Source organism: Trematosphaeria pertusa (assembly GCF_010094035.1).
Source record: "Trematosphaeria pertusa strain CBS 122368 unplaced genomic scaffold BU26scaffold_6, whole genome shotgun sequence".
Taxonomy (NCBI): domain Eukaryota; kingdom Fungi; phylum Ascomycota; class Dothideomycetes; order Pleosporales; family Trematosphaeriaceae; genus Trematosphaeria; species Trematosphaeria pertusa.
Genome location: NW_022987217.1, coordinates 518,168 through 537,271, shown reverse-complemented (window position 1 = coordinate 537,271; position 19,104 = coordinate 518,168). Strand labels below are relative to the sequence as shown.

The following is a 19,104-nucleotide window of genomic DNA, read 5'->3' as shown; positions in this document are numbered from 1 at the left end:
GAGCTGTCACACTCATACCCGGCTCCATGTCAGGAGTTGGATGTTTCATGGCTCGTCATAATGGAGGAGTCAGTATGACTCAGTGCATAGTTGGTTCCGTGGTTGTGACTCTTATCATGAATACATACTGTAGTGTTGAAGACGAACGATTTCTTTTTCACTTTGCATTAAGGTACGATTTCTACCCGACAATTTCAACCCCGAGCGACGAATCTTGCCCGTTACTTCTCTGAGCACCAACTATTCGGAATTCGACAGCGTCAGCCTCACAGAGCCATAAAGCGTACCAGGATACTCCTGGCTCTGGTACCCTCATGGAGACACGTTGTACCGTCGGGGGTATTCCACCACCTGAGAGGCGCCCCACATCCTTACTTATCGACGAGAATGGCAACTGGCTGTGCCCGGCTTGTAAGGATAACTCGGATGACCCGCCATATGGATTCGTCCGCATCCAGCGGCCAGAAAATCAATCTTCGGATAACTTCCTTACCGATCCCCTACCAACAAATTGGGACAGCGACTTCTATCTCTCCTGGAAATTTAGTGTCCCTGTCAATTGTTTCGCCAATCCTTTGGAGGCCTTTCAGTGCTGCAATGTGCACTGCTCTTTCAACAGGACACGCTACCATGGTGCGCCGGAGACGGAGGGTCTATGGGAGGAAACGGCGGAGTCAGTTGCAGAACTTAGGAAGATGCAAGCCAATTGGCCGTCCCGCGACAATGCGCATCCGCGGAACGCTTGCTGGTCATGCCCCGCTTGCAGCGTCTGGGAAATGGACTTCAGATTCCATGGCATCGTCAAGGAAGAATGGGGAGACCATGTGCGGAGCGCCAACTTCATGGATCTTGTCCTTTCCAAGCAGCGAAGAGTCTATCAGAATCCCCGCATCAACGGCCGAAAATGCGGAAACATGCTCTACGGGCTAGGACCGGACAAGCGAGACGAGCCATGCTGTTACCGTTACGGGCTCTCTTTTGAGTTTGTCCAGACCAAATCCGGTTACAATGTTGGCCGCGTCGTAATCCCGAAGTTCCAGGAATATTCACTCCCCAAGGGCTTCGAGACTCAGGATCTGTTTTTCTACGATATTCTGGTACTCCGCATCACTGGCCTTCCACTAGACATCCGCGGCTTTTGGTTGTGCTCCGACTGCTCAATTTGCCCGAAGGACGAAATATGGCCAGAAGCACAACAAAGAGGCTACGTGAAGATCATGAGCAAGAGAGCGTGGGTCGTGGTCGATCAGCTCAGAAAAAACTTTCACTATTCCCACTTTGAGGAAATGTACATCCAGCTGAAGGGGGTCTGCGAGAACGATCCGCAAACCTGGGTTGCCCTTTTTGCCAATCCCCCGGATACATTTCATTGCTTGAACAAGCGTCACGCATGTGCATTTAGTCGACGCCCGTTCCGGGGTACCAAGTATCCACTTCTGCATGCCGACACTGAAGAAGCTGAGCAGCAGCTCGGGGACGACGCATTCAAGCAACTTCGAGCAATAATCGGGCAAACCGGCGTGACTTTCAATGCTGGCGTGCCTGGCGCTACTGCATGGGTCTGTCCAATGTGCAGTGCCGACCCCGAGGACCTCAAGAAAGACATCGCGGATGTCCGGAACTGGGCGAACTACATCTACAGCGGGGCTCCGAACAGATTCATATCAGTCAAAAAGCGATGGGGCTCCAAGATGAGTGAGGAGATCAAGGAGCGGTACTGCTTTGTCAATCAGATGGCAATGACGACCTATGGTCGACGCAGTTATGTCTGCCAGAACCAAGGGTTCGGGAAAGGGCCGAAGCACGAAAATGTGCCTTGCGACTTTACCTACGGGGCTGGGGTGGAGTTCATACCAGACTCATCTCAGTATGGCTGCTGGATTGCGGTTGCGGGCGGGGGCTATATAGAGTAGGTACTACGAGGAGCAGGCTGATGCTTCTGCTGCTGTCGGGTTCCGTGTTTTTCCTTTATTCGGAGGAGACAGCCGGCTGGGTCGGCTAGCTTCTTCCTTCTTTGTACTATAGATAAGTGGGTTTCTCAATGTATCAGTATGGGTGGTCATTTTCATTATGCCATTCCCTATCCCGGTGCCCGGTGATTCTCTGAAGATTGATCAGCTAAGATATCCTTCAGAAGCAGGTTCTCGCCTCCAACTCTCAATCAATGCCACCACGCCTAATTCCATCCTACCCCGACTGTTCGAAACGCTACTAGAAAAGAACTAATAGCAGGGGAAGCTGCAACTCGATAGGGAGAAGTTGTATATGGATCCGTCATGGCTTGTCATAATGGAGGAGTCAGTATGGCTCAGCGCATATCTGACTCCGTCACCGTGAGTGGGTAGCAGACTAGTCACGCTCTACGATGCGTCAATGGCCCCATCATGACTTATGCTGGCATGACTGTTCAGGTACGTATATAATTCGTTCTTCGCCGGCCTCCTAGCATCCTCTTATTTTTCCTTCAGCATCACGAAAGTGGCATCTTTGACAGACGACATTTCAACAGGCCTACCTCTCAGAATTCCACAATTCCATCTCGCGCCTTCGAGCCCTTTCACGAAACTTTGCCTTGACTTTCAAAGTCTCCACAATGAGCGCAGAGAATCGTGGTTCGCTCGCTTACTGCGGCTCAAATAATCCACTCGCTGTTCCGAGCACGATACGCAAGGATATCGTCGAACTCATCATAGAGGCAGCGCCATCGAGTCTTATCACAAACGGTCTGGGACGATGGCTCTGCCCTAGGTGTTCCGTAGACAAAAAGAATGCCGGGGAATACTGGCTCTATCTTCCCGCTTTCGGATTCGAACAGTTCACTGGCCCTAACCCCATGATCGCGGTCCCTAAGGAGAAATCCAGCAACGAATGTCAAACTCCGGCAGCGACTCCGTTCGAATTCGAATCCGAATACTCGTATAGCGAGTCATCCGACACTTCCGAGGAGGTTGAATACGTTGACGACAAAAATCGTGATCATTGGACCTATACCAAGTACAGGAAAGCTGCCGGAGAAGCTGCCCAGAAAGGCCTCTGCGAAGACTGGAAGGAGAATTTCTACCAGCAACTCACCAACTGGAACGGGGAGACTTCGAACTCAGCATTCTACGCCAACTTGCCGCAGGTCCGTACTTGCCTGAACCAAATTTATTTTCTCGATGGCGAGCTCCGTCGAAACTCTACTCCATGTGGTTTCTCCATCGCTCCGTACTTCAAATACGAATTCTTTCGGAAGGAGACGTTCGAGAGCAAGCTGCAACTGCAAATGCAGGCCATGGTCTTCCCGATTCCCGGGCTTGATGGGGAGATGAGCAAGAAAATCGCGTGCCCTATATGCGTGGTACGCCGCGACGATCTCAAGCACGACGAGGATTTTAAGAAGCACGTTATGTCTGGTGGGGGCTATCTCCCCGTACCAGCGAAAGATCTCCCTTGGCCGCTCCACCTTGAGGGCATCGAGGTTGTTAAACCAGGCGGCACTCTTGCAGAGAATTCCTTTCGGATCTACATGAACAGCGTTGAGAATCCGGAAACGCCGGAAGGTTTCGAGGACTGGCCGGAGGAGGCCCAGAACAAGTACACACCGGGAATCAGATGCACGAATCCCCATAAAGGGCATGGGCAGTACGATACACCATGCCCCTACGTCTTAGGGATGGGTGTGCAGTATTTTCGGGAGGAAGGGTACGGTGTTGTGGGAAAACCTATGCCACCGTTCAATGGACCAGCTTTCGAGAAGTATCCGAAGATATCTCCTAAGTTCTTGGCGCTGGTAGAGACGGAACTCGAATGTGATGAGTCAGAGATTTCAAAGCCAATGGAGGAGAGCCTGCAGGACATCAAGGCAAGCGTGGGCATTTATGATTGATAAGCTAGGTATGTCAATCGTCCTGGCTTTCTTAGCGACCTACCTGCCTTTGGGCCTTGCTTGCGTAGCGATTGACGAGAGACACGTGACGTGATCATGATGGTGTGTGGAGGATCCCCGGGCTCTTTATGTATTATACCTAGCTAGTGTCTAAATCTCATTCCCTTCGTAGTCCGACTGTATTGAGAGACCCTCGAAAGAATGGAGTAAAGTAGCGAGACGAGAAAGGACAGGAAATCTCGAAAGAAGGCAGGTGACCTAGGAATATTACCCGAGGCGCTTCCGTAAGCAGAGCTTAAACGTCGATGCTTACGAGCTCTACCATAGCATTGGCTCTGCTCCATGAGCTGGAGTGTGCAAGGCTACAGATATGCGTCTGCTGACACATCGGTAAATTTTTTATTCCAAATCGTCCCTTCCGAGGTCCTGGGGGAATAGGAGTTGTATGCGGTGCAGGCATCCTCGAAGTTGAGCAAGCTTCCCACAAGACGGTGGCAGTCTCTTGATTTTGGTCACTGTAACTAAAGCATAGGTGTGAATCAGCGGAGTGGGCGACGGAGAAGGCGGATCACGTGCTCGGAAGAAAACCTTGGAACCCCACGCTCTCCGACGCACCTCGCCTCTTTAGCTCAACGCAATACTTCAACCGACCTCAATTGATCGCAGTCGATAAGAGATGGGAAAAGTTGTCCAACTGGCGGCACTGAAGATTTGGGGATCGGCGAGGGTGTTGGACACGCCGACCGTATTTCGCATCCCATTCTTTTTCCGGATCCGCCTCGTATTCGTGCTATCACACTGCAAAGAGTCCCCACTCCGTGCCGCACCATCAGTCCATCTCAACGAACGCTCAAAATATACCACCCATATCGCGCAACGAAGGAATTCGATGCATATTCTACTCGGGTCTACCTTCCATCAATGAGTCTTCGACGCCTGAGTCATCAATTCGATAGAAAAGAGGCGGTGCAAAGGAAACAGTCGTGCTGCAGCCTTGCAAAGGGATCGGCATCCCTGCAAATCGAGCCCTTCAGATACGAGCGCCCAGCCTTCCACACTTAAAATAGGCACGGGCCATCCACACATGAGGCTAGATGGATTACCATGCGTCCAATCATGAGAGTCACTATCAGTGCGCGGGCCCAGGAAACAACGGTAAAGGGGTCGACGAGAGATTTTGCGGACCGGTGAGGGCGTTCGTGGCGCTGAGAATACGGCTTGAGGGCTGCCTTGGTGGAGGGAGAGTTTAAAATGACTTCGTTGCCGCGAGAGTCGGGGTCTGCAGCCTCGCAGCCTCACGCGCATATTCAGTTCGCAATTCGCAGTTCGCGACTGAGCCGTACCAACAAGCAGCGGCGACAATGGCCACCCAAATCGCGCGGAAAGCTTCATGGCTCGCCCTCTTCCTCAATGCCGCCACTGTTCGCGCGGCATTCTGGACTGCTACGACCCGGTATCAGTACTCGCTGACGACCTCATACTACACATACGTCGATGGCGACGTGGATACCGATACCTACACGCGGACGCGCACGATCAAGTCCGGTGTGACACCCACAGGAGCGCCGGTATCGACATCCACGGACCCCTACTATTCAGACGAAACTCTCCTGCTTATCGAGGCCTACTACAGCTCCGGCGCCGTCGCGGATTCAGACCTTGAGCCGACCTCGTACGACTACACCATTGATAGCAGCTACACCCAGTTCAGGATGACAGTCACCGAAACAGCCCCCGCATCGTGTCCGACCCAATACGTGATTACGACAGACGTGTCAGTGTCTGTACCCAGCATCGTGGCCGACCAGCTTACGCCAATTTCAAAGGAAACTGACACCAACACGAACTTCGGTTACTGGGAAACATGGTATTTGAGTGACGGCGCGGCGCCCTTCACGTCGACAACGGAGTACTACTATGAGTACTACCTCGCCAGCTGCACAACACCTTACTCATATGCCACCTCCACCGGTTTACGCAGCGGCGGCGGCAGCAGCAGTAGCGATGATGACGACACCGATCTCACGATGTGTTCGTGGTATGGCGCCTGCACGAGCGTGAAGACGTGGGTCATCGTCATCGCATCCATAATTCCTAGTCTATTCGTCCTCGGGTTCCTCGAGAGCTGGTTGTGGTTCCGGCGGTTGATGCTTGGGAAGGGTGCGTTGCGCTTCGGAACCATATGCTGGATCATGATTTCGCTATGGGTGGCGTGCTTCACGCGCTCGCAAAGTGCCCGCAGCCCGGAGGACCAGAAGCTGCTCCGCGAGAAATGGAACCAGATGGGCTCTTGGGAGGCCTTTAAGATGTGGTGGAAATGGGGCTTCCGCCACGCATACCCGGTCCCTCTTCTGGGCCAGTACTCACGCAACACGGTCGGCATCGTGCCAGCAGGACAGCAAGTCGTACCGCAGATGCAGCAACAAAACATGTATCCTGGCGGTCCTCCTCCACCCGGCGCAGCATACCCAAGCGGAGTACCTCAAGGGCAAGCCTACTACTTCCCGCCGCCTCAAGGCTGGTCGCCAGTGCCAAATGGTCAAGGCTATCCGATGCCGCCCCCTGGCCAGGTGTATATGCCGCCACCGGGTCAAGCTTATATGCCGCCCCCGAATGGTATGCCAGTATACTACGGCGATCAATCGAAAGAGGCACCGTCCGTAACCGAGGCTTCGGTCTCACCAATCCAGCCGCCGGCGCAGCCCATACCTACACCACCGCAGCCCATTCCTTCGCCACCTACCAACGTCTCAGAAGTTTCTGCTACACCACAGCCTATGGCTCCACCACCAGCAGGCGTTGTGGAAGCGCCCGCTCCTCCGCAACCAGCGCCGTCACCGCTCACGAATGTTTCAGAAGTCTCAGCAACACCTCAGCCATATCCGCAGCAACCGTATAATCCACCAGGGTCACCGGACCCACAGCCACCGAGGCAATCTTAGAGAACGCATTTCCTAATAGTAATGGATCGTAACGCCAGTATTCATGGGGTCTTATGGCCGCGCGTGTAATTTATATTCAAGGTGGACTTTTTCGGAGCTCCATTTGATATCCCGAGGCCAGTCGGTTCTTTCTATCACAATACCCAGCACTTTCTTAGCGACAGTCAATACTAGCGTCAAATTTTCAAGAGTATCCCGTGCGCAAGCTTCCAGCCACGAGCAAGTCGAATTAGTTTTTCCGTCCGCTCCTTCAATTCTTTTCACTGCGCACTATAGAGCACGCGTATGACGTAACCCCGCGTGGTTTAACCACAAAGCGTTCTTTACCTACCTAGGTGTGCGATTATCCAGCAGGAGGGTTCTTAACATCAGCTTCCTCGCGTAAACACTCCACCATCCCTCTACCACACTAGCATCCGTTTCGATGGCCGACCCTCGCATGGGCAAGAATTCCGCCTCGCCCACCGATGACAAGACCTTCCCGTTCATGCGCCTTCCGGGCGGTAGGTCCTCCCCCTTCCCTGCCCTCTACCCTCTACTGACCTCTTCCCGCAGAACTCCGCAACCGCGTCTACAGACACATCCTCGCCGACTCGCCGCCCACCAACCTCATCCTCTCCCTAATCCGCTCGGTCGACCGCCGCGCTTCTTTCGCCGAGAACCACCCCAGACGTCCATATCTCGGTCTCACTCAAGTCAGTCGCACGACCCGCGCTGAGTTCGCACCACTGTACGCCAAAGTGCGCAAGCCGTCGATTCCACTGCGTTTGGCGGCACAATGGCTAGCCATGTTTCCGCTAGCGGATCGTGTAGCGGCGCGCGGCGCGTATGCTGCTCTAGTGGCGTTGTACGAGCCGCCCTTGCCGCCTGCACCAGGTGTGGATATCATTCCCTTGCTCTCAATCGACTGGAGTAATCAGGCGTTCAACCTCAGTCTCCCAGGCAAGTACCACGTTTGTCGTCCCCGGCCACCGCCCGAAATCGATATCATGGTGCAGTTGCTGCATGCTCGTCCGGACTATCGCTACTTGCTCAACACGGACATCATCGCTGTTGGGATCACGGTCGAATGGCGTCGAGTCGTCTTGCGTGGGTTTGATAAGCCTGTCTATAGCAAGAATGTAGTGTTCACGTTGATTCTTGCGCCGTCGCTGAATGGCACGGGGAATTTGGAGGCCGAGAAGGTGGTCGTGGGGAAGTTTGTGAGGGATACGGGGCTAGATTTGCATCCGCGCCATTGTGACATCAACGTGCGGTGTAAAGCCGGGCGGTGGTTGCTGTCTTGGGACAACGTGCTGTCGTCGGAAAGGGTGTTCGTGGACATAGCGGAGGCGCGATGAGGCGGCCGGTCACGCCATAGAGATTCCCGGGAGGCTATGCTGTGGAGTATGCGAAGGTGCGATGTGCTTCAGCCAGCAGTACGCTTCGAAGCTGAACTTCCAATTTGAAAGTGAATTGTTTCGAACCTTGGAATGGTGTGGCGGAAACCACGTGCGTGGTGTTTATATCTGGGATGACTAAGCTTTCCTGTGCGCCTTCCCGACTTCACAGCCCCCTCCTCCCTCCTCTACTTTCTCCGCGCGACATCACCCACCCGCGCGGAACTCCACAACCCTCCGCATCTCTTGCGCTCCCAGTCAGTATAGTGCACTCCTCACCGCGCGCTTAGCTTACGGTCATATCGCAGGTACTCTACTTCGCTATGCGCGAGCTCGCCGCTATGCCGCCATGTTCGGAGAGTGCAATGATGTCAACCCAGGCGAAGAATAGCAAAGCCTTCCCGTTCCTCGAGCTTCCAGCAGGTGAGTAATCAAGTCTCAGATCGGCCGCGAGAGAACGGCATCGCTAAACCCAGCCTGTATAGAGGTCCGGAACCGCATCTACGAGTTTGCCGTCGAGAATAATCGGGTACGGATTGCGAAGCGCCCGGGGAAGGGATGTACGCCCATATTTCTCAACTTCACCAAAGTATGCAGACTTATCCGCACCGAATATCGCCCACTCTACCTGAGAAGGACACACGCATTAGTCACGCTCGCGGACGTCGACAGCTACGTCTCTGTTTTCGTTCTGAGCGGGGGAATCGAGAGCAAAGACGCTATTGGCAATATCGTCATCTATGCCCCACCCAGCGAATAATTCCAGCACGATACAGCGGATATCCTGCCTCTACTCAAACTATACCACGTAGCTACCGATCTTCGCGTCGTGTTTAACAGCCCCAACCTCTCCATCACCCGCGAATTCGAGAGCCTTTTCGACAGAGGGAACGCAAGATTGTGGAGCTATCTGGAAAATGCAATATGCAATATCCTGGTTCAAAAAGAATCAGGGCAATTTCTCACGCCGGTGTGGAATTTCTCATCAAGCTGGAACATGAGCAAAGCTGGATGAGCAAGCGTGGCCGTGCCCATCACGGATCCTCCTATCAAGCTAAGTTAGAAGATTGGACAGCCAAACTAAGACTGCAATTCAGTTCCTTGCGTCTCTGTGTCAGCGTTTGGGATGGGCCGATGGGATGATTGAGGGGAAAGGAAACCACAGAACCCAAGAAACAGCGGGGCCATGCCACTCTTCAACTTATTTGGTGAAATTGATCCATGACGCAGCATGCCTTGCGCCTTCCTACTTCAGCGCCCGCTTCTCCATTTTACCTTTATTTCACCTCACCTTTCGCCCGCGTCTCCACTGACTGACACCCCACCACGTCAACTCAGGGCACACACAACTTTTAGCCGAAACGCAGCTAGCCAGTGAGAAAAGTGCTACAGAGTAGAAGACGCCACGATACCAAAGCGCGCTAAACGAGGCTTCCTCGACCTTCCCGGAGGTAAGTCATCCTTACCCATATCCAGCGCCAGCAATAAAGACAGTGAGCTTTCTAACAGTCCAACAGAGCTCCGAAACCAGTCAGCTTGTTCTAGACCATGATTGGAGGATGGGCTCATAAGCCCTAAATTTCAAAGAAATAGGAATTAAAGCTTACATTCGCTTACAACCAACGGTGCAAGCACAAGCCTGAAGCCCTTTGAAGATGTTAATTTACAGTCGGGGAAATGTTAGACTAACCTTTCCAGGGCTAGCTTACATGATCACGTCCTTTGTAAACAAGTCGCGGTTCTAGGTAGTCAGTGGTCGACACACACAAGCCTTCTCCACATCTGGCCCGGATTTCGGAGTGTGCAGGGCACATTTCCCAGTAATGAGCGCGGGACATTAGGTAGCCTAGAGACGTAGGTTCCTCGTTAAGCCGGGATGTAAGGACTAGATGGATTGGGGGGTAAGGAAACGTCCGCAGTAGTGGAGCTCTAGATGCATAGGTTTGGATGTGGACGTTGAACTGGATTTTGCGGATATATTTGCACAGGTTAGCTATGAGTAGATGGTGAGAGTTGGCAGCGTCGGAGGGGCTTCACGTGCTGCACGACCTCGAGACTTCATGTCACAGACATGAGTGGTCATGTCAAGATCTGGCCAACGGACGATCGTGTAGTTCCTTGCGATTAATACATCTATATTTTTGTGTACTACCTCCCATCTCTCAACAAACTCCGACTGCGACCGCTTTTATGCGCAACCCCCCTGGTTGGACTCTGGCTACTCCTGCTCCTGCCACGCCGGAGCGATTGTTCATCCTCGCTCACCCGCGGCGGACTCGGGCTCAACTGCTCAGGACTCATCTCGACTGTGACACTGTAGTCCTTCCTGACGGTGATCGCATGCGGGAGGGTTGCCATGGGCGATCTGTGATTTGGTGGGCAGCCCTTCTGGTACGTGGGAGCGGACAACACGGTGGGATCAGGTGGTGAGTTGCCTTGGATAGGGAGCAGAACAGCGTCATCGGTGTGGATAGATCCGCGCTCAACTTGTGTATCGTTTACGCCCCGGAAGTAACCGCCCTTATTCATGTCTGACACGTCATCGCCAAGGCGAATCTCGTACTCGTCGAGCTGGATGAACTCCTTGTCGTCCTTGTTTCGGTCCCGGCTGCGCATTATGCTGGCTTGCGAGGCAGCGGTCATGAGGTCAACGTGGCCCTTCTTGTGTTTCGATATGGATGGGAACACGCTACCGCCTTTAGAGCCGTACCCATACCCGCTGGAAGGCTGGGGATAGTAGCTGTTCGGTGATCTCGTGCTGGGCAACAGACGATGCTGAAGGGAGCGCAGAGCGGGGAGACAGGCGATGACGATGCCAACGTGAACCTCCAGCGTGGACCAATAACCAATCGGCGTGTAGTCCCAGGTGACATTTTGAGAGTTGGCGAACTGCACCATCCACTTTAGACGGAGCATACTAACGACAGTAACGCTATATCTTCATTAGCGGGAGTCTTGACAAGAGAGGAGGACTTACAATCCACCACCTAAGAACATCAACATGATTCCTGCTTTCTTGCGTCGGCTCATCGCGAGCTTGCTCAACTCATGCAGGGGCAGGGAAATGACGACTAGATCGAAGATGATGTTCAAGGCAGCGCTCATCCAGCCTTCCACGTTCAGATTGATGCACCTTCCTTCATGTTGGCCGTCCCACCGATCCCACGAGTAGTGGATAGGCCAGCATTGGAAGGCAACACCGAAAACGAAGCCGAGGATATAGGCGACGCACAAAGCAATAGTAGCGTACACTAATCTTCGGAAGTTCCGGTTTGGGAAGATGCGCAGGTAGAATAGTAAGATTGAGATCTTGGTGAGGCCGATTGAGGTGAGATAGAAGAGCTCATCGAAGTAGTATATCTGCACCATGTCGTTAGCCGCATCCACCGATGTAAATAGGCTGGCAACACTTGCATGAAGAATCTTGGTGATCTTGTCGAAGGGCACGGTCCATATGTCTTTACCCAGGCCATACTTCGCGACTATGTCTCGTTAACCCATACTCAATGACATCGATTATGGGATGTACTGACTAGGAACGGATAAAGCAGTGAACGGAAGTACAGGTACCTATGCTAGTCAGTAAGCTTCCAAGATCGAGTGGACTGCCAGCGTACCATTGTTACAATAATTGCCCAATCATCTAAGCCCCAAGTTCCACCGCAACATGGTAGGCGAGCGAATACCCGTAGTATGACTGCAAGGATAGCGAAGCCGCCTCCTATCATTCCAGTATAGACAACCACGTGTGTGTGATCGCGAATTGGCTGTCCGTACGCGGTTTGCGAGAAGTTCTGGGCAGCTGCAATAGCATCAGTTCACGGTTCGATACCGCAGCCTGGAGTGAGGACATACTGAGCGCTTCTCTGATGGTGCAATTGGCCTGCACGCAAACGTTGATTTTCTCATTGAGCTCCACATCCCGCGATATGCAGTAAAAGTCCGACAGTTTGCAGGAAGATTTCGATACGGCGGATATCATGCATTGCAGCTGCAAAAGGTTAGAAGATGCACACCAGCATTTGTGACACAAACTTACCGCGCAGTTCGGCAGTTCTTTTATGGCAGCCTCTAAGATTGCCGTGCTGTCCTGCGCGTGGACATGCGATAGCAGCGTGAATGGGAGCAGCAATAACCCTTTGAAACACCTCATATTGCCGAGCTGCGCAACCGCAAACGTCGAGGCCGATCGGACCTTGGCCTAAGAGCGTCCCGGAAGTGTCGATGTCAATGGTCTGGTAGCAGTCACAAAGGTTGGAGCACGCCAAGTGCTGTTTGGGCAAACTGTAGATGCGACCGCAGGGTTCAGATCTCGCGTCCAGATATCACCATCTCTTAATGAGCGTCAGGAATAGAATCGAGAAGAAGTGCGGGGGCGTGATAGATCGGAAGAATCGTGAGGACGGATGCCGTAGCCAAAGAGCGTGGGGTTGCGCAGTCAAAGCCGCCAGAAGGTCCGGAGGCGCATCCTAAGGACTACGCGATAGTGGTCGCAGACATAAGCTTATCTAGAACGCGAAGCCTTTTGTTCCTCCAGGCACGCCGCACGCGAGGGAAGCCCTCGCGTGAGACGGGAGGCTAGACGCAAGGATTGGGTATCCACTTTCTAGGAACCCTCGTCTGGTACCTGGATTCAAGTATGTGAGCCAATGAGACACACGGTAAAAGTGGATTTCTGTCTAGGATGCTCCATCAGCAAATTGGACGACCAAAAGGTACTGTCCTCCGTAGAGCGTTTCGCACTAACTGCGAGCTAACTGTGAGCGACTGTGGCGAAGACGGCTGTTAGCTACTTCTAAGACCCCGATCATTGGAGATGTTTCGGACCGATGTTGCGAGGGTTTGGCCGCTCTCCAAACCTTAGGAGATTTTAACTGATCGCCCTTCGTAGATTCCTGCATCCAGGCTCGAACGCTGATGCTTTGTGATTGGGACGCAGATCTTGACGGGGGAGACCAAAAAGTCTTTCGAGGCATTTAGGCGACCTCGAAGCAGTTTGGATAAAAGCTGATCCCTCGGAGATATTGCCCAATTGCCCCGCAGCTTACCGATGTCCTGTCATCATTCCGGCGGGACTTCCATATGCGCTGCACTGAACCGTTATTGCGGGACGTGCGGCACAGCTACTACTGATACCCCGAATCCGACCTTACCAGTATCGAATGACGGTTTTGCAAACCCGCGTTCTACCTAGATAAGGCCGCCAGTTGTTGGAAAACTAGTTCAGACGATCGTCATATCGGCTCCCGGCTCTTAACCTACTACTGCAGGGGCCGGCGTTGAAACATTCGCGTTCCTCAGCCTTAGACCACCAAGGCAAAGCGTGTTGGGGAACTTCTGGGACCTGCTCTCTATATCCAACACGTGCCGTTGTACCCTGAACGCCGGGCCTAAATTCATGGATGCCGGTTGAAAGCGGATTGAGGTTGCGCGCTGTAGGTAAGCCCTAAGATGCAGTGCGACTCATGTAAGGAGCCAGGAAAATATGGCCAGTGTAGAATTGCCGGTTTCTCCTTTTTCAAACTGTCGAACAACCCTTGCGGTGGCGAGAACAAAGATCTGCAGTTGAACGCCCTGCGACAAATTCCGGTTGAATGCGAACCGGTATGCAGGTCCGTCACCGTCACGATACCTTGGTAGAGTTGCTACAAAGGTATCAATCCGCGGAGCGCGCTGGATCCAAAATTGTTCGAAACGATTCAAAATCCCATGCTGAAGCGACGATGACTGGCCATGGGAAAATGCGACAATCGCCTAAACTCCGGGAAATGTAGCAACTGCCGGTCCAGCCACGTTTGACGCCGGCTCCATCCGCGGCACTGGATCGACATGTCCTTGGGGGTCGACGGTGCGGTCGTGGTGTGCGGATCGCAACAGTCAAATCTTGTCTGGACTTTGAGCTCCGCATCGACACAGGCGAAGCGGATGACAGCCGGATTCTGTGCCCCTCCACACAAGGCGAAGCGATACCGGACCGAATCATCTTAGGATGGCGAGATGGTGGTGTTGAGTCAGGCGTGCTTCGACGCATGAACGGAGAAGATTTGACTGTCTGTGCGGAAGACGCACGGGTGGGAACGGCAAGCGAAATCACGTGCCTCTACTTGTTCCCTCAACCTTGAATCTCGCTAACCGGTTGATAAACCAGCAGACTCTCATCATCTCGAGCGCACCGGGAAACGCAATTCGATAAATAGCAGCCTGGTGGGAATGTCTCTGTCGAGCAGTTGCGGCTCGTATTTGCCAGCCTGCAGCTCCTCGGTTATGTTTCGGACGGCTGGCTAACCACCTGTCTACTCATCCTCACTCCATGCACTTAATCCCCGTCGCGGGGCCATTGGGAATGCTCAAGAACTTTCATAGTGCTCATATGCACTGCACGATATTGATACAGGCCTGCGGATACACAATGGCGGATACTCCTAACTTCCCAAGGTTACCCGCCGAGCTCTCGGCAAGGAGAGTTGTGCGAGCTGAAAGAGGTTGAACGGGTAAAAACGGATATGAGTTTCAGGTTGGGAACCGCATGTCAAGACTCCTCCTTACGCTTGGTTGAGAAAGAAGGCACAGCTGCTTCGACATTACAACCCTTTGAGGTATCTGCTCCCCAACGACATCACTCATCTCCGGCATAGGCGAGTCGGAAGAGGCCTTTTCCATAATGGCGGTCATCTCTTTTCGTTCCTCAGCAGGGCCACAACGATGCCCCTAAAAACCTATACGGATTAGTCCTCTGAAGGCCTTCAAGGCACAAGCCGTCGACCGGATTATTTGCCTTCAGTACCTTGCAAAGAGTCATTCCTCCTGGTGGCGTCGGAATGATTCAATCCTTAATAGCCACTCTCCCCGTCGATCCTGACCTTACACCACCACATCCGAGGAAGGGAGAGCCCGACACGCTTCATCCAGGCTTCCCGCTCCTTAAAGAAGCCAGCCCGGGTATCAGAGTGGCGGCTCATCCATTCCTCTGCAAACCCAGGCTTGATCACGACAAGCACACCCACTCCCATATCTCTAATCACTCGTAGACGGGCCACTGCCGAGTGGACATATTCCCTCCAAAGCTCATTCTTCCTCACTTCGGCGATTGTGCTCAAGTAATCCTCGGCAATAGGGTACGTAGAGGGATAAGAGACCTTAAGCCCTGGGGCAATATCGCAATGGCGGAAGGAGGGGAGAAGATCGAAGGGTTGCGGCCCCCGGAGACTCCCCTCCACACTATAGCAGCCTGGAACAATTCCGACGTCGCCGACGGCGTCCTGTCGCTCCATGCCCGGAAAGACGAATGTGACAAGGTACTTGTAGAGATCCACGTGGTATACCCAAACATTAGTTTGCCTCATGTAGATTGGCCGGGCCTCTGCGCGATCTTGTCGTGAGACGTGCGTCAAGTTGAAGAATTGCCTCTTTGTACGGCTGCGGGCGGGTAGCGAGTCAAATGCAGTGGACCCTGGTGGGAGAAGGGCTACATGTTTGTCTGTCGCAAGCTCGTAGATCCGGTTTCGAATTTCTATACAGAACGTGGTCAGCAAAGTCCCGTCGCAAGCCCCCGTAACCATCATTACGCACCTCCCAGAAGGTCAAGAAAGCGAAAGCTCTTGTGCGGTGCCGTCTCGGCGGAGTCCACGGCTGTTTTCTTCGCGGTGAAGTGTTTTCGAGCTGGAATGCTCCCCGGAAAGAACAGTGGAGATGTAAAACAAGGCTGACGCGGTTGGAGTCGGTGTTGCGGGCGGAGTGGACCCGGGGTGGGAGAGGTGAGAATAAGAAACGGGTAGGTGCAGGTGCAGGTGAAAGGCGCGACATATGTTGAGTTATTACTCTTCTATTCACTGATGTCAGGTCGGTCAGTCCTTTGGGGAAGGTATTGCGGGACCTAACTGCCTTCAACACCTTTAGCATGGCCCAAACGTCCATTCCAATGGACACGGGAGTGCGCTCGGAAAGTTAAGCCGCATCGGGTCGTCCGACGGGGTCGTTCGGCGTAACGCGTTGACGCCGAGTCACTGCCGATTGATCAGCTGTGTTCATACTACCGGCATGACCGCACGATAGTAGACTTACCATAAAGAGGATTAGGTGCATTGGGAGGGGGAGGGGGTATGAAAATGAAAGCAGTTTCAAGGATTCATGAACATAGCGTAGCATTTTACTACTACCCTCACTGCGGAAAAGTCATGCTAATTAGGACACGCAGATATATCAGTTCGCATATAATGAGGGTATAAGTTAAGGCTACATCCGAAGAAGTAAACTGTATGACAAGCTCATGTCGACCGCCCTGGAGTTTCTAGCTATCCTAGGGGTAATGTTAAGAACTCTTTTTCAACCTCTTGAGCTCCCTTGCTGGCCATGTTGCCTTGAGCTAACGTATTGCCGAACAATGTGACGAAGGTTACGGGTTTTGACAGCAGGCACTAACTCGAAGTTGCCGTACCGGACCGTGCCTAGGTGAAGGGTGAAGTCTTTGCCGTGCTGCAACTCTTGGATATCGTCGGCGATTTTGGCCATGGTGAAACGGAAATCGACTTCCGGGAGCTCTCCATATTCAATACCGCCGGGCCAATATTCTGCTCTCTCACCGTCATCGTCCACAGGTCGAAAATTGAACATGATGTAGATCTCTCCAAGCTTCCCAGTCGAACCGTCGATTTTGGCTACCACCGCGTATCCCGTGTGGACCCAACGACCTTTTCGAAGTAGATGCTCACTTGCGCTTCTGGTGTCTCCATCGTAGTACTGCAAGCTCCCCAGCTGACAAAACACGAACCCGTTCTTATCCTTGAGTGCTTCCGAATCGTCACTCAGGACAGGCTCTTGAGTTGCACGTTTTCCAATCGGGGGGATCACGTTCAGATTGACACCCATCACCGATTCCTCCATGAGTCGTCGAGGCTCGTCGTGTAGTCGATCGCGAGTAGGCGCGAGAAGCTCCGGGTCGGTGTAAAGGCGATAACCGACGTTGTTCATTGTGCCTAGCCCAATGTAGGGCATACCGGGAAGGTTGAGAGTACCGATGATTCGGCAAATATCGTTGCCGTTACGCACGTCGGCCCTGCGGAATATGGCGATAATCTCCTTTGCCGGGGGGATTCGTACGGCGAGAGGCCGGGGCAGAGGCTTTCGGATCGCCCTATCGATGACCCACTTGAGGTACTTCTTGTACTCAGTCTCTGAGGAGAACTTGGCCTCGATCTCGTCCGTAACCTGAATGTGGTGCATTCCCTTCGCCAGGAGTCTTTTCCGCTCCTTGTCAACTATCTCAAATTTCTCAACGTCTCCCTGCCCAGTAGCCATCTTGCCGAGTTTTGGAGTCGCTGCCGTGAAGTGGCGGATCTCTGCAAGGGTGTAGGAGTATAGGTTGGAGAGCGGATCTCTGCAAGGGTGTAGGAGTGTAGGTTGGAGGAGGGACGAGGAAGGTGAGTCAGGTTCGCACGGTCTTCGAGCTGGAGCCTCGCAGTGGGGGTGGTGGACGCTAAAGTCTTGGCAACGGCCTTCTCTCTCTGGATCGATTATTAACGTCCCAACACCAGAATACTGTCATGTGTTCAAAAAGGATATGACTTGTGAATCTCTATAAAGGTCACGCAAGCAAGCCTCCGAACGATTTGCGCGCTCCATGTACCGAAGCCTATCAGCGTTCTAGTTCTCGAAATCGCTACTCCTCCAATTGGAGCCATCGAAATAACATCATCCTAAGACTCAGGTCTCCCCAATCTTTGACTCGCGCCAAATCCTCGCGTCGAGGTAATACCCATCCTCCTCAAGTCCCGCACGCTTAGCTCAGCGAACACTGGCCGGGGCGCCAATATCATATGCACCTTGCAGCATCCAGCTCTCGCCGTGCTCTGGCTTAACGGAGACCACGACATGAGCCGGAAACCCCTCCGCCGGTCTCTCTGGCCAGACGGCTACTTTCTCCACCACAGTACTGAAGTAATCCCCCCATTTCGTCTTTCCCCTGACGTCGACGAGTGTGCTAAACGCCTTCTCGTTGAAATTGCTACTCCGAAGCGTCACGCGGAGATTGGGCGCCGTATGGCAGCGTTGGATCAAGCTGGTGATGTCTACGGCCGGGTTATTCGTTTTACCACGCACGTCGATGCCGAAGTTTCCCACTACTTCCGCGGAGCCGCCAAAGAATGTCCTCATGTACGCCTGCAGCTCGGTGATGTTGCTCCAGATCTGTGTCCGCGCCATATACAAGGGAAGGAACTCGCGGCGGAGGTGACGGCATGTCTGCGTGAGGCCTAAGAACTGGCGCCGTTGAAGAATCCAGAACCAGGGCAAGAGGCGCCGCCCTCCACGTTCGGTGAGATATATGGATGTTGAGTCATCCTCCTCGATGAAGCTGTAGAAGCGATTTCGGAGCTCTGTTGGGGAATTCGGTTAGCTTTACGCGATGCGGAATGGCGGTGGGAGCAGATGTCGACTTACCTCCGGGAAGGTCGAGGAAGTTGCACTGGGATATATGGCGTATTGCGACATCGACTTGATTAGGCATAGTAGCGGCCATTTTGGGAGTGAATCCGTCGCCACACGCAGAGTCTGTTGGACGCAATTACATCCGAAGATTGGGTAGAGAAGCTACAGGTGAGAGGGGCGGGGAAGCTCGGAGCATGTGGCGTTGATATATTGCTCGCTAACACCCTAAGTCACTGGCTGCCTTTACTGTTTAGGAAAGTCTTGCATGTGAGTGAAACTACAAAAGGTACACCTCACTCATCCAGAGAAATGCAATAACCCATAAGTGAGTAGCGAGAACTTTATGTTAAGCACATTTACTACGGTGAAGGAATTCCGCTGACCTCTTCCTATTATGCCACTCCTATCCCGCGGGAAACATGGCGAATTCTCTCACCTATTGACCTTGATAACGACAATAATGGGTAGGTGCAGGTAATAGAGAACGATGAGT

At 53.0% G+C, this 19,104-nt stretch overlaps 9 protein-coding genes across 9 annotated transcripts; 5 read left to right on the top strand and 4 right to left on the bottom strand.

The window, feature by feature from the left end:
- Window positions 1–314: 314 nt before the first annotated feature.
- On the top strand, window positions 315–1,913 carry BU26DRAFT_504212 (uncharacterized protein; the record flags this gene model as incomplete). The annotated part of the gene is made up of 1 exon (XM_033826757.1): window positions 315–1,913. The coding sequence occupies one exon, from the start codon at window positions 315–317 to the stop codon at window positions 1,911–1,913; it is 1,599 nt and encodes a 532-aa protein (XP_033684777.1).
- A 471-nt stretch (window positions 1,914–2,384) lies between these two features.
- On the top strand, window positions 2,385–3,868 carry BU26DRAFT_504211 (uncharacterized protein; the record flags this gene model as incomplete). The annotated part of the gene is made up of 2 exons (XM_033826756.1): window positions 2,385–2,411; window positions 2,510–3,868. The coding sequence occupies 2 exons, from the start codon at window positions 2,385–2,387 to the stop codon at window positions 3,866–3,868; spliced, it is 1,386 nt and encodes a 461-aa protein (XP_033684776.1).
- Window positions 3,869–5,011: 1,143 nt separating this feature from the next.
- On the top strand, window positions 5,012–7,022 carry BU26DRAFT_289322 (uncharacterized protein). The gene has a single exon (XM_033821613.1). It carries the CDS (start codon window positions 5,230–5,232, stop codon window positions 6,808–6,810), a length of 1,581 nt encoding a protein of 526 aa, XP_033684775.1. The 5' UTR covers window positions 5,012–5,229; the 3' UTR covers window positions 6,811–7,022.
- Window positions 7,023–7,234: 212 nt separating this feature from the next.
- BU26DRAFT_563663 (uncharacterized protein) lies at window positions 7,235–8,150 on the top strand (the record flags this gene model as incomplete). The annotated part of the gene is made up of 2 exons (XM_033833194.1): window positions 7,235–7,313; window positions 7,366–8,150. The coding sequence occupies 2 exons, from the start codon at window positions 7,235–7,237 to the stop codon at window positions 8,148–8,150; spliced, it is 864 nt and encodes a 287-aa protein (XP_033684774.1).
- Window positions 8,151–8,512: 362 nt separating this feature from the next.
- BU26DRAFT_563662 (uncharacterized protein) lies at window positions 8,513–8,949 on the top strand (the record flags this gene model as incomplete). The annotated part of the gene is made up of 2 exons (XM_033833193.1): window positions 8,513–8,612; window positions 8,675–8,949. The coding sequence occupies 2 exons, from the start codon at window positions 8,513–8,515 to the stop codon at window positions 8,947–8,949; spliced, it is 375 nt and encodes a 124-aa protein (XP_033684773.1).
- Window positions 8,950–10,337: 1,388 nt separating this feature from the next.
- On the bottom strand, window positions 10,338–12,342 carry BU26DRAFT_563661 (uncharacterized protein; the record flags this gene model as incomplete). The annotated part of the gene is made up of 6 exons (XM_033833192.1): window positions 10,338–11,121; window positions 11,167–11,671; window positions 11,723–11,759; window positions 11,807–11,991; window positions 12,045–12,180; window positions 12,229–12,342. The coding sequence occupies 6 exons, from the start codon at window positions 12,340–12,342 to the stop codon at window positions 10,338–10,340; spliced, it is 1,761 nt and encodes a 586-aa protein (XP_033684772.1).
- Window positions 12,343–14,619: 2,277 nt separating this feature from the next.
- On the bottom strand, window positions 14,620–15,748 carry BU26DRAFT_593126 (uncharacterized protein; the record flags this gene model as incomplete). The annotated part of the gene is made up of 1 exon (XM_033834864.1): window positions 14,620–15,748. One exon carries the CDS (start codon window positions 15,746–15,748, stop codon window positions 15,020–15,022), a length of 729 nt encoding a protein of 242 aa, XP_033684771.1. The 3' UTR covers window positions 14,620–15,019.
- Window positions 15,749–16,353: 605 nt separating this feature from the next.
- Window positions 16,354–17,594, bottom strand: BU26DRAFT_518321 (uncharacterized protein). Its single transcript, XM_033828784.1, has one exon. It carries the CDS (start codon window positions 17,481–17,483, stop codon window positions 16,512–16,514), a length of 972 nt encoding a protein of 323 aa, XP_033684770.1. The 5' UTR covers window positions 17,484–17,594; the 3' UTR covers window positions 16,354–16,511.
- A 375-nt stretch (window positions 17,595–17,969) lies between these two features.
- BU26DRAFT_563659 (uncharacterized protein) lies at window positions 17,970–18,702 on the bottom strand (the record flags this gene model as incomplete). The annotated part of the gene is made up of 2 exons (XM_033833191.1): window positions 17,970–18,559; window positions 18,624–18,702. 2 exons carry the CDS (start codon window positions 18,700–18,702, stop codon window positions 17,970–17,972), a joined length of 669 nt encoding a protein of 222 aa, XP_033684769.1.
- Window positions 18,703–19,104: the final 402 nt, after the last annotated feature.